The sequence below is a fragment of the Myotis lucifugus genome, unplaced genomic scaffold (assembly GCF_000147115.1).
Source record: "Myotis lucifugus unplaced genomic scaffold, Myoluc2.0 scaffold_1691, whole genome shotgun sequence".
In the NCBI taxonomy this organism is placed as follows: Eukaryota; Metazoa; Chordata; class Mammalia; order Chiroptera; family Vespertilionidae; genus Myotis; species Myotis lucifugus.
Window position 1 is genome coordinate 1209 of NW_005872739.1, and position 25894 is coordinate 27102.

Genomic DNA, 25894 nt, shown 5'->3' on the forward strand with positions numbered 1-25894 from the left:
ACAATAAGAGGCTTAGTGTAAAGAAAGGTCAAAAGCATACAAGGAATCGAGGTCGCGCCCCACTACACATAGCGCTGTTGTGTGTGTACTGTTGTTTTTGTAAAACGAATAAATGTAGAATTGCAGTTCCGTGTGAGTGTGTGTGTGTGTGTGTGTGTGTGTGTGAGAGAGAGAGAGACACGTGACAGCAGGCTGGGTCCCGGGTGGGGCGTCTACAGGCCTTCACTGCCCTTCGCCTCCAGCTCCAGGCCAAGCGCTCACTCTGGCTCCAGACCGGGGACAACACAGGGCTCGTCACGGTATTTTATGATGATGTCAGAGCGGCTGTGGGTGGTTTCTAAATGGCTGTTCGCAGGCTCTGTTCCAGGCCCTGCGTCTGCACTGAGCCTCAGGGTGGAGCGCCCCCGCCAGCGCCGCAGTGACCTCTGTGTTTGATTCCAGACAGGCTGACGGCCGCAAGGTCCTGCGGTCCAGCGTCCGGGAGTTCCTGTGCAGCGAGGCCATGTTCCACCTGGGGGTCCCCACCACGCGGGCCGGCGCCTGTGTCACCTCAGAGTCCACGGTCGTGCGCGACGTGTTCTACGACGGCAACCCCAAGCACGAGCCGTGCGCGGTCGTGTTGCGAATAGCCTCCACCTTCCTCAGGTAACGGCGCTTGGTTACGGGCCGAGGAGACGCCCGTGCAGCTCAGGTACATTGAGCGTCTGTGCCCTCGGACAGCGGAAGCCGGCTGTCCGTGAAGGAGACCTTTGACCCCCGGACAGAGGGGACCGGGCGTTTCCTGGGTCAGGAGCCCCGTCCTGCGTGTGGACAGCCGTGCCCTCCCAGATTCCTTGTCCGACACTTGTTGCCGCCAGAAGGGATGGGGTGGCAGAGGCCGTGGCGGCGAGTCCACAGGCGCCCCAGCATCCGAGAGGGTGCAGGGCCAGGCGGAGGCGGGACTGTCCAAGCAGGTGTCTGGGAAAGGCCACGACAGCCGGCTACTCCCTCAGAGTCTGACAGGAGCTGCCTGAAATCCTCCAAGAAAGTGGCCACGTGTAGCGTCATGATGAATAAGGGGCTGTTACCCGTGTCCCTCACACGCTCACTCAGCAGACTCCTCTCTGGCTCCATCTCTGATAGGAGCCTGTTTGTCCGTCCAGATGTCACTGTGCTGCCTGGCATCAAACCCAGTGTGTCAGGAGGTGGCCGTGGGGCCGAGCCAACCCTGTAGTGTGTGTCCGGGCACCCACGATGGCTCAGCAGTCCCCAGGCCAGTCCCGGGTGCCCTCTTGTCCTCCGGGGATAGCAGGAGCCAGGACGGTTGGCCTCACCCTGGGAGACCCCTCGGTGGCACCACGGGCACTGTGACCCATCACTCAGCTGTGGGGCCGGCCTGCTGCTGGCAGTCACCTGTCAGGACAACCACATGTCTCCGGGCCTCCTTCATGGCCCAGGGGACACGGTGCCTGAGCACCCACGGCAGGATGTCAGTGACGACACGTCCTGGGTGTGGGCGGACGTGCAGGGGGCCTTGTCCTGGTTGAGCCGGGGGCGTCCCTGGGCCTCCCGCCATGCCGGCCGTGTGAGCTGTGAGCGTGGCCAGTGAGCCTGTTGTGCTCAGCTCGTACCACTGGCTGGTGGTTCGGACACAGGTGTCCGCCGTCAGCTGCCGTCCGGGGCCAGGCTTCTCTCTCCTTTTTCCCAGGGGACGGGTCATGGTTAACCTGTGGAAACTGGGGCTCCCCGCAGGTTCGGGTCCTTTGAGATCTTTAAGGCTGAGGATGAGCACACGGGCCGTGCGGGCCCCAGCATGGGGAGGAACGACATCCGCGTGCAGATGCTGGACTATGTGGTCAGCACTTTCTACCCTGAAATCCAGGCCACGCATGCCAGCGACTCTGTGCAGAGGAACGCTGCCTTCTTCCGTGAGGTGGGTCCCAGAGGTGCCAGGCCTGCCTGCCCTGGGTCAGCCCTCTTTCCCCCAGAAGTGGGCACCGGCCAAGCAGGTGTTTGGGGGCCCGTCCTGCGCTGGTCACTCGAGCCGACTGCTGTGGCACTGTCTCCCTCCCTCAGCTCACACCTGCCGTGGGCCATCTCTGAACGTCCATTGTGCTGCCCAGTCAGTGCCTGGGGTCAGCCTCGGGAGGGTGGCACCTGCCGGCTAGGGTCTGGACACAGGGCGTTGGGATATCTTGTGGGGCCCCTGCTCTCCCTGTGGCCAGCATGTCCTCGAGACGCCATGGGGTGCTGAGCAGTGGACCTGGGGCATGAGCAGCAGGGCTGGTGGCCGGACAGACCATTTGAGCCTCCTTCCTGGGCAGCCTGTGGGCAAGGCGGGCCCAGCACAAGTGCCTGGACCAGGGAGGGTTTTGCCTGATGATGTGGTAACTTCCTTGTTTCCACATGGTCTTCCCGTTGGGCCTGAGTCATAGGGATGTCAGGCTTCATGATTTTTCTGGTAAAAGTCCAAACCAGTGAGTATATAAAAGAAGTAGATGGTGTATGTGGGGGCTAGAGCCCTCCTGAAGTCTCCTCAGGTTCTCCCCACGGTTGAGTATCTGGTCGAGAGGACAGGATCTGTGCCAGGGCCCCTCAGGAGCACAGCTCGCCCCCGGGAGGGGAAGACGGGCGGGAAGGGGGCTGGAGGGAGCAACCAGGCCCGTCCTGCCCCAGGTGACACGTCGCACGGCCCGGATGGTGGCTGAGTGGCAGTGTGTCGGCTTCTGCCACGGCGTGCTCAACACGGACAACATGAGCATTGTGGGGCTCACCATCGACTACGGGCCCTTTGGCTTCCTGGACAGGTGGGCACACCCCACAGCGCCCGAGTCGCTGGGCAGGGGAGGGGCCTGCAGGCCAAGCTGGTCGGTGTTCCTAGCAGTGGAGTCCCCTGGAGGGTTTCGATCCGAGAAAAAGCACTTTCAAAGGGTTCTCCCCCCTCAGCATGTCCTGAAACGGACTGAAGGGCAAGGCCAGGGGCAGGTGGTGAGCAGGAGGCAGGCAGGACTCTGCTTCGCTGCTCTGGAGGTGGACCCGTCAGGGCTGGTGGCTGATGGAGTGTCAGCTGGTGGCAGGAGAGAGTCGAGGACTCTGCAGGGTCCTTGAGCTGAGCCCGAAGGGCCAGGACTCCTGGGGGGTGGCGGGGGAGCAGCAGCCACACGGGCAGCACCTTCTCCCCCTGTGGCAGGTACGACCCCGACCACGTCTGCAATGCCTCGGACAATGCGGGGCGCTACTCGTTCAGCAAGCAGCCTGAGGTGTGCAAGTGGAACCTGCAGAAGCTGGCCGAGGCCCTGGTGCCCGAGCTGCCCCTCGAGCAGGGCGAGGCCATCCTGGCCGAGGAGTATGACGCCGAGTTCCGCAGGCACTACCTGAGCAAGATGCGCAGGAAGCTGGGCCTCGTGCAGGCTGAGCGGGAGGAGGACCCGGCACTGGTGGCCAAGCTCCTGGAGACCATGCACCTGACCGGTGAGTGGGCGGGTGCACACGCCGCTGTGGGCTCGGTACGCGCTCTGCGGTGAGAGAGACGTGAGGTGAAGCTGACCTTTCACCGTCCTCGCTGTGCACGCTAGGGGCGTTGGGTACATCCCACTGTGGTGCAGCCAGCCCCCCACCCGTGTCCAGAACTGTCCATCTTCCCACTGAAACTGACTCCACGTGACCCGCGGGCACCACCGTCCTGCTCGCTGTCTCCCAGAAGGGGAAGCCCACAGCCCTGTGTGTCTGGCTGACAACGTGAGCACCGGGTCCTGCAGGCCCCGTGCTGACCGAGGCGGAGGCCGCTGCGCTGTGCGGACGGGCCTGCTGTGCTCAGCACCACCCGCCCATGCCGTGGGCCGGCTGGCCCTTTCGCTGCTGTGAAAACAGCCCTCTCAGTCCCACACTCGGTCCTGCACTTAGCAGAGGGCCTGGCCCAGAGCTCAGGCTGGCGGGAGGGAAGCTTCCTGTCCGCCACCACAGAGCAGGCGGGGCTGCGCCTCATCCTGTTTCCAGTTTGGGTGCTTTCACCATGTGCGTCAGTGGAGGCGACCACATGGCTTTACGCCTTCATTCATATCCTTAGTCCGTGTGAACTAGAACGAACTGCCACAAACGGGCCTCAGCCCACAGCCATGTCTCCGTTCTGGAGGCTGGAGGCCAAGATGGAGGTGCCAGCGTGGGGGGTTATTGGTGAGGCCGCTGCTCACTCACAGATGCTGCCTCCACGCTGGGTCCTCATGGGCAGAGCAGGGAGGGTGGAGCTTTTGTCTCTTCTCACAAGGACACGAGTCCCCCCAGGAGGCCCCACCCTCATGACCCGACTGCCTCCCAAAGACCAGCCCCCTGACCCTCACACTGGGATGGAGGTCGCAGCCCCGTGCGCTCCTGGGACACACCCTGCTGGCCATGGTGCCGGCCCTTCGAACAGCTGGACTTCGCTAGTGTCCTGGCACACTGGCCTGTCGCTTTCTTTCCTTGCAGTATCTGGCTTTGGTGTCAAGGCAGTGCCAGCCTCACAGAGTAAATCAGGAAGAGTTCCCTGTTTTTCAGAAGAGTTTGAGGATTGGTGATAATTCTTTAAATATATTTTTATTGATTTCAGAGAGGAAGGGAGAGGGAGAGCAACGTCAATGATGAGAATCATTGATCGGCTGCCTCCTGCACGCCCCACACTGGGGATCGAGCCTGCAACCTGGGCATGTGCCCTGACCGGAATCAACCTGGGACCCTTCAGTCCGCAGGCTGACACTGTCCACTGAGCCACACCAGCTAGAGTGGTGGTTGACAGAACTCACCAGTGAAGGGTCAGGTCCGGGGCTTTTCTTTTGGGGGAAGTGTTAGATCAGGAATTCGGTATGTATCCTTACTAGTTACAGAACTATGGATTTTCTGTTTCTTCTCGAGTCAGTTGTAATTTGTGTGTTTCTAGGAACTTGCCCAATTTCACCAGAGTTATCTGATTTATTGGCATGTAATTATTCATTGTAATCTCTTAGTCTTTGGGTTCTGATTTTAGTTATTTGTATCTTCTCTTTTTGTCAATGTAGTTAAGTTTATCGATTTGTTGATCTTCTCAGTTTTTCTGTTTCATTTATCTCTGCTGTAATCTTTAGTTCCTTCCCTTCTGCTCACTGATCTTGCTTTGTTCTTTTTCTAGTTTGTTAGGTATGATATCAGGTGATTGATTTGAGATCTTTTTTAATTGACGTGATTGACACACGACATGTTCACTCAGGTGCACACCACCATTTGATACTTGTGTATACGCAACATGATCACGGAGACTCTAGGGAACACATAGTTACAAACTGTGTTTGTGATGAGAGATCTTTTAAAGTTGGCATCCATGGTGTGCTCGTGTCTTTCTGCGTATTTTATCATTTCCCTTGTGATTTCTTTGTTGGGCCCTTGGGTTATGTTGATTTCAACATTATTTGTGAATTTTCCATTTTCCTCCCGTTTGTGATTTGTGGCTTCATTCCACTGTGGCCGGCGGAGATACCAGCAGCCCTTCTCACTGTATTAGAACTTGTCTGGTGGCCACCGTGGTCTGATGGGGAGCGTGTGGCTCCCACGGGCAGTGTTGTGGTCCGGTGTTTACTGGCGTGTGGGGTGTGGGTCCTTGAACGTCCACCTGGACGCCACCCCCATTGCTGGACGTGGACATGACTGTTGTTTCTCCCTTCAGCTCGGCGGACGTTCGCCTTGCACATCAGGAGCTCCCACTCGTGTGCGTGTGGTCCTGTGTGAGAGGCACGTCCACGTCCGAGCACGTCATACAGCTCCTCCCAAACCCTATTGCGTCCGACGTCAGGCCACCAGCTTCTAGGCTCTCTGCACAGGACACATTTCCCAACCTTTCACTCTCAACTTGATTCTAAAGTGAGTCTCGGAGATGGTGGTGTAGTTGGATCTTTTACTTCATCCTGCCAATCCCTGCTTGTTGATTGGAGTTTAACTCATTTCCTTTAAGTGATTCCTGAGAAAGAAGCGCTTCTGCCAGTTGGCTATTTGTTGTCTGTGTCTGACACCATTTGCCCTCATTTTCTCCGTTGCTGCTTGTGTTTTGTTGGTTCTTTGGTAACACACTGAATTCATTCCCTTCTTGTTTCCTTTGTGGTTTTGGAGGTTTTTTATTTTTATTTTTATTGATTTCAGAGAGGAAGGGAGAGGGAGATAGAAACATCCATGATGAGAGAGAGTCATGGATCAGCTGCCTCCTGCAAGTCCCCCACTGGGGATCGAGCCCACAACCCAGGCATGTGCCCTTGATCAGAATGGAACCCGGGACCTTTCAGTTCCCAAGACAACGCTCTATCCACTGAGCCAAACTGGCTAGGGCTGGAGGTTTTCTTAGGAGTTATGATGACTGTTTTGACAGGTCAGACTGAGGACTTATGGGCATGTTTCCGGGGCTTGGGGACACTAGCTCCTGAGGCCAGGGGCCGACCCCAGTGCCTTCACTTTTGTACCCATTTTACAGATGAAGAAACTGGGATTGGGGACCTTGAGGACTTGTCAGGTCCAGAGTAGGGGCTGAGGAACAGCTGGGCCTGACACCATAGGATGGAGTGTGGGTCAGTCTGTCGTAGGCAATACTGCACGAGGGCAGCAGAGCCTGGCCTCCGCCTCCCTGTACCTGAGCAGCTGTGTGTTCCAGGTGCCGACTTCACAAACACCTTCTACCTGCTGAGCTCCTTCCCAGTGGGGCCTGAGGCTCCGGGCCTGGCCGAGTTCCTGACTGCGCTGATGGAGCAGTGCGCCTCCCTGGAGGAGCTGCGGCTTGCCTTCCGGCCCCAGATGGACCCCCGGTGGGTGCTCATGTCCTACTTCCTTGGAATTTGTTTCCAGAAAAGGAGAGACAGAACAGAGCATGTGAGGGGCTGCACATCGGTGCTGCTGGACAGCTGGGGCCCGGGCAGCTGCTCCCTTCCCAGGAATGAGTGGCGGTCAGAGGAAAGGACAGTGATGCTGACACTGGATGGGGAGGCCCAGGGCCTGGGCTGGGGGACGGTGGTCTCTGCTCTCGGTGGCCCTCAGGCTTCCACTGGGCCCTGCTTTCTGCACCATCTCCCATTGGGAAGAGCACACGTCCCTGGGGTGCAGCCCACACTCAGGGCCAGACACGGAGGCGCGGCTGTGCATTTTAATGAACAAACCTGCAGGCTGGTCAGAGAGGAATTTAATGTGGGGCCTGGGGACCCAGGGTGGACTGGCCGGCAGGACCTGTCTCTGACTGCAGTGAACTTCTCCCAGAAGTCAGTGCTGGGTGGGGGCAGACGGTGCCCTGCCCACCCCAGGGTCCGCCTGAGTCGGTCTGTGGCATCTCCTCGGGTGCAGCTGTGCCCGTCACAGGGAGGGGCTGCTGAACAAGGGTGGCCAGCTGGCAGGTGCCCGTATCTACCTCACCCATGGGGCCTGGGCTCCCCTCAGCCAGGCTGTAGCGGGTGCAGCAGGGCAGGTGGGGCCATCCCTCCTCTGGGACAGTCGTCAAGGTGTGCAGCAGTCCCAGGCTATGGTCCACAGCCAGGGTGGGGCGCTGCAGCCTCCTGGACACACTCAGAGCCGCTCCCCACCCCAGGCAGCTCTCCATGATGCTGATGCTGGCGCAGTCAAACCCGCAGCTCTTCGCGCTCATCGGCACCCGGGCCAACGTCACAAAGGAGCTGGAGCGCGTGGAGCAGCAGGCGCGGCTGGAGCAGCTGAGCCCGGCCGAGCTGCTGAGCAGGAACAGGGGCCACTGGGCTGACTGGCTGCAGCAGTACAGGTGAGTCCAGCTGAGCTGTGCGGGGTCGGCAAAGTGCTGACTGCGCGGCACCATCTCTGGGAACCCGACGGAGGCGGCGGGGAGCTGCAGCTGTGCCAAGGGGGCTTGTGGTTCCAGGACCAGGCTGGAGCAGGACAGGGAGGGTGCCGCTGACGAGGACACCTGGCAGGCCGAGCGCATGCATGTCATGCACGCCAACAACCCCAAGTACGTCCTGCGGAACTACATCGCGCAGAATGCCATCGAGGCTGCCGAGAATGGAGACTTCTCAGAGGCAAGGGCCCGCAGTCCCTCCTCTTCCCTGGGTCCCGCAGCAGGGGCTGGGCCAGGGAGGGAGGGGTCCCCAATAACCTCCCCTTGCTCCTCTCCAGGTGCGACGGGTGCTGAAGCTGCTGGAGGCCCCGTACCACAGGGAAGGGGAGGCCGCTGAGGTCCTGGAGGCCGCTGAGCCTGAGGGGGCCGGCAGCACAGCAGAGAGGCGCCGCTCCTACAGCAGCAAGCCCCCGCTCTGGGCAGCCGAGCTGTGTGTGACGTGATCCTCGTAACCGCCTTGGAGGCCGGAAGGCCCCCAAGGCCCCAAGTGACACTGAGTCCATGAGGCGGTGCCCAGCCAGCGAGCAGCCCCACACCCCGTCTCTCCATGACGGCAGGGACGTCCAGTCAGGACCTGACCCGTCTCTGTCTGACACCGACTCAGCAGCCCAGCCCAGTCCCGCCAGCAGCACGCTCCCCATAAAAAGCTGCTTCACGCAAGGACAGCTCAGCAGAGGGACCGGACCCAGGAGGACACAGCAGCCACAACCCCCATGGCAGCCTGGGAGGACCGGCGCTGCCGGCTCCTGCTTCTGGGAGCCGCCCCTAATAAACCAGCAGCTCCCAAGGCCCATCTCTGTGTGGTCATTCTACCCCAGCCCGACCGGGGCCCGCCCGAGGCACCTTTACATGCCTGCACCAGGCCGAGCAGCTCAGGCGTCCTGGTAGTAATTGTTGAAGTTGATGCGCAGCAGGAAGTCCTCCAGGTGGGGCTGGTAGCCTCGGTTCACCAGCTTGGTCACCACTGTGGGAGGAGCAGCCAGGGGATGGGTGGGGCCCTGCCTGCCCTTCGCCCCGATGCCTGCAGGCAGCCCACCTGCCAGTGCGGGATGGCTCACCTTTGAAAAGGAAGTGGGAGTAGTACTTGAAGGTGTTGTAGGATTGCTGCATGAGGGCAAAGTTGGGGTGCTCAGCGCCGTGGGGGCCACCGGCTGGGCCCCAGGGCTGGGAGATGAGCTGGCTGCGGAACTTGAGGACCAAGCTGAAGACGCTGTGGATGATGTTCATGACGGGAGCCGCCTTCTCCGTCAGCAGGCCCCTGGGGAGCAAGGGCGATGCCGCCGGTGGGTGACCCGGCCTCAGGGCAACCCTGGTGCCCACGCCCCCCTCTGCCCCCGCCTCACCTGAAGACGGCCTTGTGCAGGTACTCGGCATGGGCGCGCTGGATCTCCTCGAGGTCGCCCACCGTGGCCAGCCGGGCCCGGAACTCACACCAGGTGACGTGCAGGATCTGGTTGGCGATGTAGCCCTGGATGACCTTCACGAAGTGCTGCATCTCGTGTTTGAACAGCTGCAGCTGGCGGAACTGCACGGAGCCGGCTGCAGGGCTCACCAGTGCTGCGCAGAGGGATGAGCAGCTGCTGCATGGCCAACACAGAAGCTGAGGGGCGTGGGCGTGGGCGTGGGCAGGCCTCACCTGTGCGCTTGAGGTGAAAACATACGTCCTTGAGCGTCCACATCATGAGCTTCAGCTGCAGCAGGAAAGGAGAAGATGGCGCTGTACCTGCTCAGGCAGCTCTCGGTGATGACGATGTTGAGGGGCCAGTCAACCTGCGGGGGGTGGACTCAGCACACCTGGAGGCCCGGCCCGGCCCAGCCCACCCACACCGCCAGCTCTGCTGACCTTGTACCTGAGCTCCAGGCAGCTCAGCACATCCGGAGCGTTGGGGACGAAGGCCTCCGGCAGGAACTTGAGGGCGAAGGAGAGGTTGGCGGCGAGTGGGGAGTCCCCATGCAAGCTGTACTGCAGCGCCTTGCGCAGCACCGCGTTGAGCACCAGCGGGTTGAGGAGCTCCCCGGGCGTCTGCCCGGCGCCCAGCTGCAGGAGAGGAGGCAGGTCCCAAGGCTGCCCCGCAGCCGCCGCCGCCCCGGCCCCACCCCACGGGCTCACCTTCTCGAAGAGCAAGTCGCTCAGGGACTGTGCGAACTCGCCGTCCTCCATCAGCAGGAAGTGCCGCAGCGCCTCGAAGTGCGCCTCGAGCTGCAGCTCCACGAAGAAGTAGTCCACGGCCGCCTTGTTCACCAGGGACACGCTGGGGAGGGGTTGGGTCAGGCAGGTGGCGGGGAAGTGGAGGCGGGGCCAGGAGGGGTGGGGGCGGGGCCAGGGTGGGCGGGGCACTCACTGGGCGGCCAGCGGGGCAGTGACCGAGTGCTTCATGAGCACCGGCAGCGGCAGCAGCTCGCTCAGCTGCACCGCGGTCTCATCCACGGTCTCCGTGCCCAGCGGGCCCCGGGTGTCCTCGGGGAGCGAGAAGGCCCGAGGAAGCCCGTGGTGTAGGAGGCGCGCGACGGGAGGCTCTGCTGCAGGGACAGGGCCGGCACAGCTGATGTCACCCAGGGGCCTCCAGGGGCCGCCCCCTCGCCCTCCCACAACGCGCCCACTCACACATGGCCTCGTAGCTGTCCGGGTACTGCTCCAGGCGGTACTGCTCCACCAGGCCTGCCAGGTAGGCCTGCTCCCTGCCCTGGCGCCTGGCCACTGCCCCGTCCTCCGCCTCCTCTTCCAGGCCCGGGCTGCTCAGGGAGGCTGCACATTCCTAAGACAACCCAGCATCATGACCATGCCCCTTCCCTTTGTCCAAAAGAGAGGGGTAGGTGGGGTGTGGCCCCCCAACCCTGAGCCCCACCCTCCTCTGCCCTGACCTGTGAGCTGGAAGGCTGGCTTGCAGAGCCGTCCTCGGTGTCCCCACTCCTCCCTGGGCCTGAGCGGCACAAATGGGCCAGGAGGGGGAGTCAGGGCCAGTGCTGCTGTGGGCAGCACCTCCCAAGTCCCAGGACAGCAGACTTCCCGCCCTTCCTCCTCCCCCTCCTGGACCCGGACACCACCAGCGACAGGACAGCTCTGCAGACCACTGACCTGGCTCAGGGGTGCTGTCTCCCACAGCACTGGGTCCAGCCTCAGCACCCGGCAAGGCCTGGAGGCTACCTTCTTCCCCAGAGCCAGCCACCCGAGTGCAGGCACTGACTGAGGCCGGTTCTGCCAGCAGCTGTGAGTCATGGTCCCAGGTAGGGCTCTGTGCTCCCAGGCTGAGGCCTGGCTGGGACACGTGGTCAGGGGGGCTCGGAAGGGGCCTGGGCTTATCAGGCTGGGTTTCCCCTGGGGGATCCCCCAGCATCACCTGGGACTGAGACACATGTCCGTGGACGTTCCACCTTGGCCGGGAGGGAGCCACATCCCACACGTTCTCCCCCACCTTGATGCTGGCATCAGACACGTGTCCGTGGACATTCCACCGTGGCCGGGAGGATGCTACGTCCCACACGTTCTCCCCCACCTTGATGCTGGCATCAGACACGTGTCCGTGGACGTTCCACCGTGGCCGGGAGGGGGCTACGTCCCACACGTTCTCCCCCACCTTGATGCTGGCATCAGACACGTGTCCGTGGACATTCCACCGTGGCCGGGAGGGGGCTACGTCCCACACGTTCTCCCCCACCTTGATGCTGGCATCAGACACGTGTCCGTGGACATTCCACCGTGGCCGGGAGGGGGCTACGTCCCACACGTTCTCCCCCACCTTGATGCTGGCATCAGACACGTGTCCATGGACGTTCCACCGTGGCCGGGAGGGGGCCATTCCAGAAGCATTGCCCCCTGTGAGAATACCACCCTCAGACACATGCCCAAGAAGCTGCCCCATGGTCTGGCTACTCCCCTCCTTGGGGAGGTTATTCCTGGGTGGGCATGGGTGAGGCAGAGCCACCTGCCCATCCGGGACACAGGTGTCCAGCCTAAACTCGTGAGTGTCCCCCCACAGCTGCAGCCCCTCGCAGCCTAAGCTGCCTCCCACAGTCTGGAGGGACCCTGAGGCCGAAGTGACCAGAGCTGGCCTCAGGACAGTTCTGAAATCGTACTCCTGTGGCCCCGAGCAGCCCGTGCCTGCTGTGGCTGACGAAGCAGAGGAGCGCAGATCTGAGCCGATGGTCTGCAGAGCCTCCTCCAAGACAGGGGCCACCCCAGCGCCCCCAGGCTGCTCAGCACCCTGGCCCGTGGGCAGGAAATCCTGGATACTGAGGCCTGCAGAGAACAGCCCTGGCCCCTCGGCCTGTCCTGGCTGCAGGCCTGCTCCCAGCTCTGAGCTGCTGCAGGCCCCCAGTGCTGGAGGCTCGAGGGGCTGTGGCCGGCTTGGGCCATCCCAGGCAGCCACGTGCTGCTCTGCACACCCAGGATCACAGCTGCCACCTCCATCGGGGTGCCCAGGGCCCAGAGACGAGGCCTGAAACACAAGAGCATCGTTGGTCCCCTGGTTATCTAGCTGTATCCCCAAATTCCGTTCTGGGGACCGTGGGGACACAGGACAGGCACCCACTGCCCCCTGGGCAGCACAGGCCTGGGCCCCCAGCTCAGAGTCCATGCGACATGCCCAGGAGGTGCCCTGCCCCTCACCTGGGAGCACGCACTTGGGAGCACCGCTGGCGGCTCGGGGGGCCTCCCCTCGGCTGCGTCTCTCAGCATGGCCTGAAAGTCAATGCCAGGGCGTGAGGCGGCAGCTGCGCAGGTGGAGCAGTCCTGACCCCCCGCCCCAAGCCACCTGGCCCGGAGCCTCAGCACTGAGATCCCAGGGCTGTGCAGCTCGCCTACAGACCGCCCTCACAGCCCCTTCCCAGCCGCGTCTCCGAGCAACTGAAGGGAGTTACCATCCCTTCCCCAGAAGGGCACGCAGGTCTGCGTGAAGGTTCAGGGGGTCCTGGAGCCCCTAAAGCCCAGGAAGAGTGGCCCCTGACACACCTGAATGTGCTCCTGATCTTCTAAGAGAAAGCGAGCCCGCGCGCTCGCCAGCCTGTGCCTCTGGACTTTCCACAGCGCCTTCTGCTCTCGACGAGCTGCCTCTGCAGACAACTTGCTATAATGGTCAACCAGCGCCTGCCTGAAGCCACATGCAGAGGGGACTGGTCACCAGTCACCCCACACTGTCCAGCTGCTCCCCTTGGGGGCGGTTCTCCATGACAGAGGCCCGGGCAGGTGGTCTGCACACCTGGCACCTTCCCCTGCCCCCAGCTGGTCCCTCTGCACCCACAGCTCCTGCAGGGGCCTCACCAGCTGGCTGTTCTGCCCATGCTGAACAAACACCAGAATGCGCCTCTGCACTGAGGCAAAGGGCCCTCTGGGGGCAGCCTCCCTTCCTCAGCTGCACAGAAGGAAGGAGAATAACTTCTACCCACATGCACATACCCACGGGCACACGTGCACACACACACGCATATACACACAGACGTGTGCGTACATCACTGGCTCCAGGGCTCAGCTCTACAAACTATCTGAGGTCGGGCCACCAAGGCCCTGAGCAGGAAGGACAGCCCCTCCCACGAAGAACCCCGAGAGGCCACTCTGCTCCCAGCTCTTCCCTGGGCTTTGGGGGACTTGGAACCCGAGGGTGGGACAAGTCTGACACAGTAAGAGACCGACTGTCGGGCGCTGTGCTGGACAAATGCCCAACTCTGTCAGGCCAACAGGCTGGACGTTAAACAGACGAGAGGCAGGGTCAAGCCAGCACAGTCTGCCTGGACGCCAACCCACACACACCACCCAGCAGACGTTCTGGGGCTGAGGACACACGAAGGTGCCCATGTCCATCTCCAGGAGCACTGAGGCCAAGTGGCTGCTCGGAGTCAAGACAACTACTTGGACGTTTTCCAAATAAAAAGCAAACCGACCATCACCAAGTCAAACCAGTCACGGGGCCTGCCGTGTCCTCACCGAGGAGGGTCAGCCAAGTGCCACCCCCGCAGCCACCCTACCTCGCCTTCCTCTCCAGCTGCTCCTCCAGGGCCTGCAGCCTCCGCGCCCTGTCGCGGAGTTCCCGGGCGTAGCTGAAGTCATCGTCCAGCTCCTCCTGCCGGGCCGCCCGGCGTCGCTGCATAACACCCCGCATGCAGCCTCAACGGCTGACCCTGGCCCTGCAAGCCCCCCGCCCCCAGCACCCGCAGCCTCGACAGCTGACCCTGGCCCTGCAAGCCCACAGCCCACCCACCTCCTGGTCCTTCATGAACTGCTCTTTCAGCCTCTGAAACTGCTCTCGCTTCCGGGCGTCCAAGGCCATCCGCTCAGACATCTGCCGATCTGCATGGAGACAGAGCACCGTCCTGAGGAGCCCCCACAGGCAGCCGCCAGCATCCCAGAGGGGGACCCGAGCCACACGCACCGCTCAGTGCACTCAGGACCCTGGACGCCGCTTCTCGGGCCTGGACGATTAATTCTTGCTTAGCAATCTCCATTCGTAATTCCTGGAAAAGACCAGCGGTGACCACAGCTCCCCTCTCTGCCCCTCCCCTGGGCTGGAGGACCTGCAACAGGCTGCTCAGACCCCAGGTGGACTCCCCCAGGGACAGCGCCCCGGCTGCGAGGGCGAGTGCACCCCGCCCCCCACCATCCTGAACAGTGACAAGACTGGCTCCTGTCAGGGCAGCTGGGGGGTCTTGCACGGGATCCGAGGCTGAGACCCCAGGCCTGAGTGTGTGCCTGGAAGGGACCAAGGAGCTCGCAGGGGCGTCCTTCAGGGATGGAGGGCCAGCTCCCGGCCAGCTCCCAGCCAGCGCCCAGCCAGCTCCCGGAGAAGAGAGGACAGAGCCCCTGCCCGTGGATGCCCTACCCAGACACACCCCCAGGACAGAGAACGCCAGGGGCAGCACCACTTGCACACCCCACACCCAGCACCCCTTGGAGCGGAGGAGGGTGTGAGGGAAGCCCCCAGGGCTATGGTCCTCAAACCTTCTCCTCCTTGCTGATGGAGCTGTGGCGTGCCACCCTCTCCATCCGCCCCACGTAGATGGCACAGTCCTTCTCAATCTCCTTCAGCTCCTCAAGGGAGAAAATCACCGAGATCCGGGGCACGGGGACGTCGGACCAGCAGAGATAATGCTGCAACAGAGGGGACCCCACCGGGAGCCCAGCTGACGCGTGCCCACCCCCAGCTCTGCTTCCATGCTTCTGTCACCCACATGGGCAGTTCGCTCCTTAACCAAGGGGATGGCATCCCCCGCGGCTCCGAGGTCACATCTGGCCCCTCGTCTGCCCTGACCCTCCAGCCCCACACTGGCCCCTGGTCGGCCTCCACACACTGTTCTGGTCCCTGGAAGCCCCAGGCCCACCTGGCCAGCGCCTGCCTCTGCTCAGACATCGGACAGCACTCCTCAAACAGGCTGCTCGTCCACCCACACCCACCGCTGCCCTGGGCCTTGGCCACGCGGACGTTGGCACAGGCCTCTGTCCAAGCCTCTGCCCCAGACACAGCTCCCTGCACCAGCCTGTCCACCCTCCTGCAGCCGCAGCCCCTCCCCACCCGAGGGGCCGTCTCCCACGAGGACGAGGAGGGGAGGGCCCCCTGCCCCTCGGCCTCAGAAAGGCCTCTGCTTTCCCTCCATCTGTGAACATGGGCCCGGAGGCAGGAGCCCCTCATGAAACTCAGGGGACCCTGAGGGAGAAGTCACCGCGGTCCCAGCTCCAAGGTGCTGACCCAGAGATAAGGACAGGCGGCCAGGTCTCGGGGGACAGGTCCAACAGGCCTGGACCTCAGCTCTGAGAGGCCAGAGGGACAAGAGGCAGGGCGAGGAGAGCATGAGTGGGGAGCATGGGGCCTCCTCACTCACCCGAGGGCAGCAGAGCTTCAGCAGGTTGATGGTCTTCCCGCAGACGTACACGTCGTGAGCGATGTGCTTCAGGAACGCGGGCACACAGTCCCCCGCCTCCTTGGAGATGAGCACGTAGCCGTGGGTCCAGTAGGACTTATCTGAGTGTGGGACGGGACACACGCTGGCCTGCGTCCAGGACCGCCCTGCCCCCCGGACGGCATGGAGGCCCAGCCCAGCAGCCAGCCACCACCTACCTCTGAAGCCCAGGTAGTCCTGGTTCACCTGGATCATGAACTCGCCATAAACGTCTCTGAAGACCCCACTGTACACCCAATCATAGATGAACCTGCCAGGGTGGGTGGGCCAGTAGTGAGGTGGGCGGGGCTGCCATGGGTGGAGGGGTGTTCCCAGGGAGCCCAGTCCAAGCCCTGACTATGCCGCCCCCTCCCCATCAGCAGGTGTGGGACAAGGAATTCAACTCAAGAATCTGCTGAGACTGAGTGTGCCCCCCCCCCCGCCCCGCCCCGCCCCGGGCCCCACGCCCACCGAGTGTAGGGCTCACAGCTGGTCTTGAGCAGGGACAGCAGCACCGGGTAGTGCTCGTTGCTGCAGTTGTCCAGGGCCTCCTGGTAGAGGTAGGAGAGCAGCTTCACGCCCTGGAGACAGCCAAGGGTGGGGCTTGACGCATGCGCACAGCAAGGGGACCCTGCGGCCTGGCAGTCACACCCAGCCTCGCCCCCTTCCTGGATCCCGCACGACTCACAGTGGGGAAAGGAGCCCGGGACTCTCCTCCGCAGGTGCCCACACCACAGAGCTCAGCCAGGTACCTAGACAGGCCAGGTGAGAGCAGGTGCTCAGAGCCCCAGGCTGGGGGGAAGCAGGTGAGCAGAATGTGCCCAGCCCTTCCCTCCCATCTTCACCCTCTGGCTTTAAAACCAGCTGCCCCTCAAGGATCTCAGACCTCAGCGCCTGCGGGGCCCCTCCACGGCACCCCATGCACCTCCCCTCCTCCCGCTCAGCCAAGGCTCCCATCACTGAGTGCTGGTCTTTTCCTGCACCTGGGCTCTGCCCTGAGCCCCTCCTGTACTCCCACCACCTCACCCAGGTGGCCGCCTCCTCTGGCCTGGATGACTGCTAAGCCCCCGCCCAGGCCCCTCGCCCTCTCCACCCTGGCAGTCCCCGTGCAGCACAGTATCCCCGCCCCACCTCCCTGACTGGGCCCGTCTCCAGCCCTCAGGGCCTCCACCCTCCTCCCCTCGGCCTGGAAGGCCTCCTCTCCCACTGAGCTCACCTCCCCAGGCCCCCAGCCCTGCACCCTCTCTTCTCCAGCTGGCACCTGCCGGACAGACGCTCGCCCGGGCTAGCTAACTGGTTCCTGAGTGCCCTTCAGGCGGGAGCTCCCACCATGGGAGCCGCGCCTTTTCCCAGCACCATGGCCCTTTCAAGCCAGCATCACGCCCGGGCCCAGCACCTGAGGAACTCGGCCGGGCAAGGACTGTCCAGGCACCTCTCAGGAGGGCTGTCCTCCAGGCCCCACCCAGCCCCCCACGCGTGGCCGCTGTGCTGTGCTCACCTGAGCTGCCGGCCCAGCTTCTTGAAGAGAAAGCCAATGGTGAGGAGGCTCAGAGTGGGCGGGGTGGAGAGGACACACGCCCGGTAATACTGCAGGTACCTCCTCAGGCCGCTGGTGAAGGCCTATTGGACAAGGGGACTCAGAGGAGGAGGCTGGGCACGGACACAGCCGAGCTCAGGGCTGGAAAGGGTCACTGGTGCTAGGAACGGGCTCGGCTGCCATCCCCTAACCCTGGGCTCCATTTCCCAATGGGCACCTGTGGGTCCCACCCAGGCACCCCAGCCCAGCGGGAAGCTAGGACCGAGCCCTCTGCAAATCCTGTCCCTGCAGCCGGGACCAGCCACACCAGGAAACTGGGAAGTGAGGCTGGGGGTCCTGGGGAGGGGCAGGCACTGCACACGGGCTGACACTGAGAGGGTCTCAGGGACACACGGCCCCAGCTCAGCTCACGTCTTTGCAGGACCCGCCAGAACCAGTGTCCACCCCACCAGCGAGGAGACAGCGGGCCTGCCCTCATGTCCCAGGTGGCGGGGCAGTCTGCCTGGGTCAGCTTCCTTCTGCCCCCACCCCTACCCCGTCTCCATGGGCCCAGCTACACCTGAACCGCATCCTGCCACCCCGACCACCCCCTGCAGCACCAAACCCTGAGGAACTCGCAGCCCAGCCCCACTGGGCCTGGTGCCCTCCTCCGGCACTTCTGTCCGTGCTCCCAGAATGCCCCGCTCCACTGGATGCCTGTCCCTCCCATGGAGCTGCACTGCTGTCCTGGGGGCTGTACCCAGCGCAGGGGCAGGCTTTCAGGGAGACCTGGTCCAGCCCCAGCTCCTGGAACTCAACTCGCCAAATAAGGGAAATCCACTGTGTCAACTGCATAAGATGCACCAGGGACCCGGTGGGGAACAGCAGCCTGGGCCCACCCACCCCGCCTGGTCCTGCCCAGGCCCCCAGATGTGGGCCACACCCGCCTCCCACTATCTCAGGCTCCCAGTCAAGTGACGCTGCTGAGACCCCCGTTCTGGAAGGGTGACGTCAGGCTGCAGGCGTGACAGGAGACAAGGGCTCAGTGGTGTGGGCAGCCCTGAGGCCCTCTCCCAGCTCCTGTGCACACCTCACAGGAGGCCAGGCCCACCTGGAACACGAGGCCCTTGCTGCAGGAGGCGTCCAGCACGGGCTGCAGAGAGAAGTGGCTCAGGCGTGCGTAGTGGGTCCCGCACTCGGCCACCTCCGAGAGGAGGCTGCTGATGCTCTCGGGGGACGTTCCTGACACGTGGATGCCCCGCTTCACCATGAAGGCCTGAGTCGGCTGGAGAGGGCAGAGAAGGGGTCACTGAGGCCAGACTCCAAGACCCCTACCCCCACGCACCCCACCACGGCTCTGCCCAGAGAGCCCCAGACACACGAACAGGACGTTCCAAGGCAGAAAGCAGGTGGCCACCAGGCATACCCCACCCAGTGTGACCACTCCCTGCCACACGTTTAAATGTCAGGCCACGTGGGAGGCGCGGAGACAGGGTGCCCTCCACACCACATGGAAGGAGCAACGAGCAACCTTCTCGGAGCACAAGCTTCAGAAAAGGCCCTCGGAGCCGACCCCAACTCCTGGGTCAGGTCCGAGGAATAATGGACAATGCAGAGCCTCTGCCCAGCACGCTCCCCCTCACTGTCTGCAGCCAGAGAAGGGAGACAGCCTGCGGGACGCTGGCAGCACCGCGAGGGCGCAGCGATGCGCGTCGAGAGGGACACGTACAGCCCAAGCGCCTGCGTCAAGAACACGTCTCATCATAACTGCACTGCACACCTCAAGCAGCTGGAAAAGGCAGCGACTGAACCCAAAGCAGAAGGAAGGAAATAAGGTGAGAGCAGCGGGAAAGAACATGGACTGGAAACAGTAAAAAGAACCATGAAAACAAAAGTTGTTTCTTTGAAAAGATCAACAAAGTCAACAAACCGTTAGCAGCACTGAGTAAGAAAAAGATGACAAAGGAGAGAAGAGGCAAAGTCCTAGAGTCAGAAAGGACAGGGGACATACCGCTGACTCTACAGAAACAGAGAAGACACCATCAACAACTCTTTGCCAACAAATCAGATGACCTGGATGAAATGGGAAAATTCCCGGAAATATACAACTTGCAAAACGGCCTCAAGAAAAAAGGAAACTAGCTTGCCCTGACTGGACACCTGGGCGGGAAGCCCGTCCTGAGCCCTGAGCGCACGTGCCAGCTGCACAGCGAGGCTGCCAGCAAAACACGAGACCAGGCCGCCCCTCGGCAAAGTTCCCCTTTTAGGAACCCTGGGGCCTAGATAACGGCCCGCCTGAGTGACCCCAGCGCTCCCTTCCTGCACCCTAATTCCCACCCTTATGTTTTAAATTCACCAATAAAGAGTGAACCCACGCCCTGACCGGTTTGGCTCAGCGGATAGAGCGTCGGCCTGCGGACTGAAAGGTCCCGGGTTCGATTCTGGTCAAGGGCATGTACCTTGGTTGCGGGCACATCCCCAGTAGGGGATGTATAGGAGGCAGCTGATTGATGTTTCTCTCTCATCGATGTTTCTAACTCTCTATCCTTCTCCCTTCCTCTCTGTAAAAAATCAATAAAATATATTTAAAAAATAAAATAAAATAAATAAAGAGTGAACCCACAAACCCTGAGGCACCCCTACCCTCGACCCAATGGAGGCAGAGCCCCAGATCCCCTTCCTCCTCCTCTCTCCCCCCGAGACCTGCGAAGAGTCGATGTTGTTCCTCGAAGGTCCCTGACGGTTTCTGGCCGAGGTGTGTCCTGAAATCCAAGGAACGACAGGGCCGTCCAGCCACAGCCCGGCCAGGTGCGTGGGGGGGAGTGGGGGCTGCCACACGTCAGTACAGGCCAGTGGGTGCCGCAGGCATCCCCAGCAACCTCACTATTCACAGGCCCAGACCAGCACACCTCCCAACACATTAAGATAAATGTTGGGTATATTTTGCTATAATTTAAAGAAAAGCAACAAAAAACCTCCCCCAAACAATAAAACCCTAGGACCAGATGGCTTCACTGGTGACTTCTAACAAACAATTAAAGAACTTATGTGACTGTTCTCAAACTCTTCCAAGAACTGAAGAGGAGGGAAGAGTCCCTAATGCCAAGAGGCCAGGACTGTCCCAAATCAAAGTCAGATAAACACATCACCAGGGCCAAAACCGGTTTGGCTCAGTGGATAGAGCGTCGGCCTGCGGACTGAAAGGTCCCGGGTTCAGTTCCGGTCAAGGGCATGTGCCTTGGTTGCGGGCACATCCCCAGTGGGAGGTGTGCAGGAGGCAGCTGATCGATGTTTCTCTCTCATCGATGTTTCTAACTCTCTATCTTTCTCCCTTCCTCTCTGTAAAAAATCAATAAAATATATTTAAAAAAACAAAACAAAAAAAAAACAAAACACATCACCAGGAAGGAAAGTACAGGCCAAATCCCTGTGAACACAGATGCAAAGTCCTCACTCAGGTACTAAGGCACCAAATCCTGCAGCACAAAAAGACGATGCTCGCCCTGGCTGGTTTGCTCAGTGGGTAGAGCGTCGGCCTGAAGACTGAAGGATCCTGGGTTCGATTCCGATCAAGGGCACATGCCCTGGCTGCGGGCTCAATCCCCAGTAGGGGGTGTGCAGGAGGCAGCCAATCAATGATTCTCTCTCATCACTGACATTTTTTTTTTTTTATTGATTTCAGAGAGGAAGGAAGAGGGAGGGAGAGAGATAGAAAGATCAATAATGAGAGAGAGCCAAAACCGGTTTGGCTCAGTGGATAGAGCATCGGCCTGCGGACTGAAAGGTCCCGGGTTCGATTCTGGTCAAGGGCATGTACCTGAGTTGCGGGCACATCCCCAGTAGGAGATGTGCAGGAGGCAGCTGATTGATGTTTCTCTCTCATCGATGTTTCTAACTCTCTCTCTCTCTCCCTTCCTCTCTGTAAAAAATCAATAAAAATATATTTTTTAAAATCAATCGCTGTAACGCACAGTCAGAGAATGAATGAGAGCAACGAACACCTTACTCTTGTTCCGCCTGCAAAGGACGTTAATGAATGAGCAGTTTTTAGGACTGAAATGAGAATGCATCTCTGCCGTTGCCGCAGAGCGGCTGCAGGCCCACCGGCCTGGCGCTGGGGCTGGGGCCATCCACTCCCCGCACCGGCCTCCTCCTGCCCTGTGGAGCGCTCGGGCAGTGCCAGCCACCAACCCTGTGCTGGTGCAGTGACGTGTGCCCGCACCCTTACCTGGCAGAGGGGAAACGTGGCAGACATGACCCCGATCAAGACGTTCAGCACGTCCTTCACCAGCTCGCACTCCTGCACCAGCACGGGCTGCGCGGCCTGCGGGAGGCCCCCGCCCAGCACCTGCAGCTCTCCTCGGCACAGCCTGCAGAAACTGTTGAAGGCGTCCCTTCCCGCCTCCGTGAGGTAGGGCTCTTCTCTGTGGCCAGGGGGGCTGTGGAGACAGAGCCACGGGCACCTCAACTACATGAACAAAAAGCAGGAGAAAGCGACTCAATACAACACAACGTCCAAGAAACACAGAGCAGGTGTGTGTCCGCCCAGCCACCAGCCTCTCCCTCAGCTCTGTGGGCTCAGCACCGGCTGCGCTGGGTCCAGACAATCCACACAGAGTCCCACCCCAGCACCCACTGGGCCCACACGATGGTCCTCAGGACGACCGACACTCACACCGTAGCTTTATCTTAAAAACGAGCACAAGGCTCACACACCCGTGCACAGCAGCACGTTCACAACAGCCCAAGGGGGAAGCAGCCCGGGTCTGTCCCCCGACCGGTGCGTGGATTAAACCACACGGGAGAGCATTCAGCCCGCAAAGGAAGGGCCTTCGGGACCTGCGACCACGGGCCCCGATGAAGCTACGCTCAGTGAGACAAGCCAGACGAGGAAGGACACCCCCTGCCGATCCACGTACAGGAGGCCCCGGGTGGCAGACTCAGAAGGTAGGATGGTGGTGCCAGGGGTTGGGGAGGGACGGGAGTGAGCGTTTCATGGGGACAGAGTTTCCATTTGGAAAACGGAAAGTTCTGGAGATGATGGTGGTGGTGACTGCACAACAATGTGAATGTATTTAATGCCACTGAGCTGTATCCTTAAAAACGGTCCAAGTGTGCGAGTTCAAGTTATGTGCATATTACACAAAGGATGGACAGAGCAGCCTCATGATTTTTTTTTTTATGTCAGAGAGGAAGGGAGAGGGAGAGCGAGATAGAAACATCAATGATGAGAGAGAATCATGGATCGGCTGCCTCCTGCACGCCGCCTACTGGGATCCAGCCCGCAACCGGGGCATGTGCCTTGACTGGGAATCAAACTGTGACTTCCTGGTTCATAGGTCGACGCTCAACCACTGAGCCACGCCGGCCGGGCCAGCACAGAGCAGACACACTGGGTCTTTCGAGTGTGGCTCTGGGCTCTGGGCACAGGGCACCAAGGGCTTGGCCTCACCCAGCACAGTCACATCGTTACAATCAGCCACAGACACGGGACATTGGAAAATATTCCTCTGAAAACCAACAACCTCTCCTGGAAAGTATGAAAAAACTGTCTTTTAAAACTGATGGAAAAGGTAATTTCTTAGTAAACAGAGGCCAGGAATACAGGCCTTTCTGAAACTTTTCTCACTTGTAAAACCTGACCAGCTCTTTTCTCCTCTTCCCCAAAGAGCCTTGGGTTTAGGTCTAGCAACTCAAAAAGTATCTACGGGCTCCAAGCTGCTGGACATTCCAACTCACGACTCCGAGGGCAGGGGGGGCACACGGCTCCGGCCCCACTCCTGCAGGCTCATCCCCGCACCCTGTACCCCCCGCCCGGACTCAGCGCCGAGGGAGAAAAGCCCATGCAAGCAACTAAAATCCCCATCGTCCCCACGGAGGACTCAGCCGACAGGAGGAAGCGGCTTCTCCAGAATGGGCGGCACCTGCAGACCAACCCTCAGGGACGCAGGTGGGTCTGCCAGAGGCCCCGGGCGGGGGCAGGGCTTACAGCCAGGAGCCGTGCGGGACAGCGAGCTCTGCCTGTGGTGGGAACACGGCTTCCTTAACTGCCCACGGCAGGAACCGGCCAGGTGGCTGGGGTTTAAATGGAAACAGGTTCTAACGACTCAGCAAGTAAACCTGGGGAAGGCCTCCATCCCACTCCGGGAGGTTTCGAGACACAAGCACATGCAGGTTCAGAGGCCCCTGGACCCGGCTGAGTGGTGACCAAGGAAACACTGCCGCCACCACAGTGACCAGCCCGAGAGCAGCGCTCCCCTCCTTCTCAACGTGGACAACAATGGACACGAAGACAGCGCCCTCGTCAGCACCCCAGCCCTGACCGCACCCCCGGGCCGACCCCGCACACCTCAGACTGGCACCCTCGTGGGAAGGACGTGAGCTCGGGTGCGAGCGGCTCTGCTCCAGCTGGGAGGTGTGGCCTGCAGAGCGGCTGGCACGGCGGGAACCTCCGCGAGGCTGCCAGTCCTCGCCCCCCAGCGTCTCTCAACTCCCAGGACAAAGATGATTTTGTGCACCAGGCTGACTGAGACTCCCAAGTCCCCATCCTGCCACAGCGGCTTCTGCCAGTAGCCACCGGGCTCTTGGGTAAAGCACACCCGCGTGCCGGAGAGGGCAGGCCTGGGAAGGCCAAGGCGCACGTACCAGCCGACTTGCTCCCAGCACCTCCGCTTGCTGGCCTCGTAGGTGAGCACCGCGTCCCAGGGGTCGATCTCGGGGGTCGTGCCGTGCTCAGACTGGGAGTCGGGGGTCAAATTGGATGCTGACTGGAACCCTTCATCTTCGGACGGATCCACACTCTGAGGCACCTGGAGACCAGGGCGAAGGAGAAAGCACCACGTGTGCCTCTGGGCCCAGGTTCCCCCGTGATGGGAATTCCAGGACCTCACACGTCCACTCACACAGGAAAGACCTGACGATGCTTCCTGTTCCTCGTGGGCACGTACGCACCACACAGCGCTGCCGCCTCCCTTACGTAATTTAAGAAATTAAGTTAATTTACTAAGGTTCTCAATTTCCAATTTCACACAACACGTAAGCCTCAATGTAACTCACAATGAAACGCATCCGCTCTGGAAGTGCCAATTTGGGGGAACCAGCATAAAATCAGACTAGAGACGGAAAGACTTATGCGAACCACGATGTTCAGCGTCGTGCGTGTTTGCAGATGACCTGCTAGTAAAGGTCTCGTAGTAAGGGAACGAGTGAGCAACGACAGTGCGTCTCTTCTTTCGGGGACACTCGTAAAACCACAAAATACACAGCCCAGTGATGTATGCAAAAGCCCAGTCACAGGTGGAAAAGGCATGTAAAACTGCAGGTACAGTGCGAGCGCACATTTTCTACCCCGTATGGAAATGGAGCCCCTGAAACGGGCTTATGTGACCGAGAACTGAACGTCGTATTGCACTTTAAGCGGCACCTCTGAGGACAGCAAAACGCCTCAACAGCACGCCCTGTCGCGCCTGCTTGGGCCTGCAGCCGGCAGCGGCGTCCTTGCCCGGGTGGTGGGCAGCAGCAGCAGCAGCAGCCCGGCCTCCCACAGCGCAGCCCCCAAGTGGCCTGGACTCCCTTCGCGTGACCAAAGGGCGGCCAGGGAGGCCTTTCCCAAGGCCCCGGGCGCCGCAGGCAGGAGGGCGGCACTCACCTTGATGGCCAGTCCAGAGAGGTCCGCGCTGTCCGGCACCGGGGGCAAGTCCAGCCGGACGTCCATGTCGTAGGTGCGACTGTGCACAGGGCTCGAACAGCGAGACGCGGGTGTCTCTCTCGAACCTGTCCCCGCCGGGGTCGCCGTAGGAGAAGAGCCGGGCCGTGGGCAGGCCGGTGCCCGGCGTGGCCTCCATCACCTGGAGCGCCTTGTGGATCGTGTCCTGACACAGGTACTCCTCCCGGCGGATCAGAGCCTGCACGTCCATCTCGAACACACTCAGGTCGTAGCAGTCGTAGCCGCCGTAGGGGACGTTCCTCCCCACGTGCTTGTTGTTCAGGAAGAGGTCCCGCCGGCGGGGCAGGACCTGCGGGGGCCCGGTGCCCGCCAGCTGGACCAGCAGGTCCAGGGCCGACCCCACCTCCGCCAGCGGACAGCGCGGGGCGGCTTCCAGCTTCTCCACCAGCGCCTCCAGGCGGTCGGCCTCGGGCCCCAGGCCGCCCACCCGCAGGTCGAAGGACAGCATGAGGACCTTGTTCTTCACCGGGAGGCGCGGGCGGCCCGGCGGCGGCCTCGGGGGCTCCTCCTGGAAGAGGTGCGCGAAGAGCGCGTTGTAGGCCGCCCGCTTGAGGCTCTGCTTGGCCCTCCGGCGGCTCAGGCCGCGCGGGCGCAGGGGAGCCTGGGCCGCGGGCAGGAGGGCCTCGCACAGGTCGTCGAACAGCTGGGTGATGCTGGCCATGCCCGCCCCGCTCGGCTCCCCGGGCCAAACAGCCGCGGCCGGGGGCGCAGAGCCGGAGCCGGAGCGGGGTCCGCGGGGCCCGTCAGCCCGCACCCGGTGGCTCCCGCAGAACCGTGACAAGCCGACGGAGACGCCAGCGGGGGGCACTCGGTGGACGCGCCGGCCCCGCACGCTCCCTCGGGGCCCGAGAAGGGGCGGCCGGGAGAGGCGCCGCCCGCGGAGGGGGCGTGAGGCCCGGGAGGGTCCGCGGAGTCAGGCCAGAGCGCGCCTCCGCAACTCCCGCCGCCGCGCGTCACCACCGCGCGA

At 61.6% G+C, this 25894-nt stretch overlaps 2 protein-coding genes across 2 annotated transcripts; one reads left to right on the top strand and one right to left on the bottom strand.

Annotated features, from left to right (window-relative positions):
• Nucleotides 1–386: 386 nt before the first annotated feature.
• On the top strand, nucleotides 387–8613 carry SELENOO (selenoprotein O; the record flags this gene model as incomplete). The annotated part of the gene is made up of 8 exons (XM_014450058.1): nucleotides 387–645; nucleotides 1732–1912; nucleotides 2656–2786; nucleotides 3170–3450; nucleotides 6623–6773; nucleotides 7544–7729; nucleotides 7847–8003; nucleotides 8101–8613. Coding segments are annotated over 8 exons (1520 nt in total), but the record flags the coding sequence as incomplete, so codon positions are not given.
• A 42-nt stretch (nucleotides 8614–8655) lies between these two features.
• Nucleotides 8656–25877, bottom strand: TUBGCP6 (tubulin gamma complex associated protein 6). The gene is given in 27 exon segments (XM_006108039.3): nucleotides 8656–8786; nucleotides 8881–9080; nucleotides 9166–9379; nucleotides 9459–9525; nucleotides 9527–9592; nucleotides 9666–9860; nucleotides 9933–10074; nucleotides 10165–10342; nucleotides 10428–10578; nucleotides 10685–10743; nucleotides 10899–12258; nucleotides 12429–12500; nucleotides 12771–12909; nucleotides 13781–13896; nucleotides 14014–14102; nucleotides 14185–14266; nucleotides 14751–14900; nucleotides 15629–15768; nucleotides 15865–15956; nucleotides 16157–16266; nucleotides 16374–16437; nucleotides 17184–17305; nucleotides 18313–18486; nucleotides 21430–21640; nucleotides 23847–24010; nucleotides 24850–24943; nucleotides 24945–25877. Coding segments are annotated over 27 exon segments (5187 nt in total). The 5' UTR covers nucleotides 25589–25877; the 3' UTR covers nucleotides 8656–8694.
• Between the last annotated feature and the right edge of the window lie 17 nt (nucleotides 25878–25894).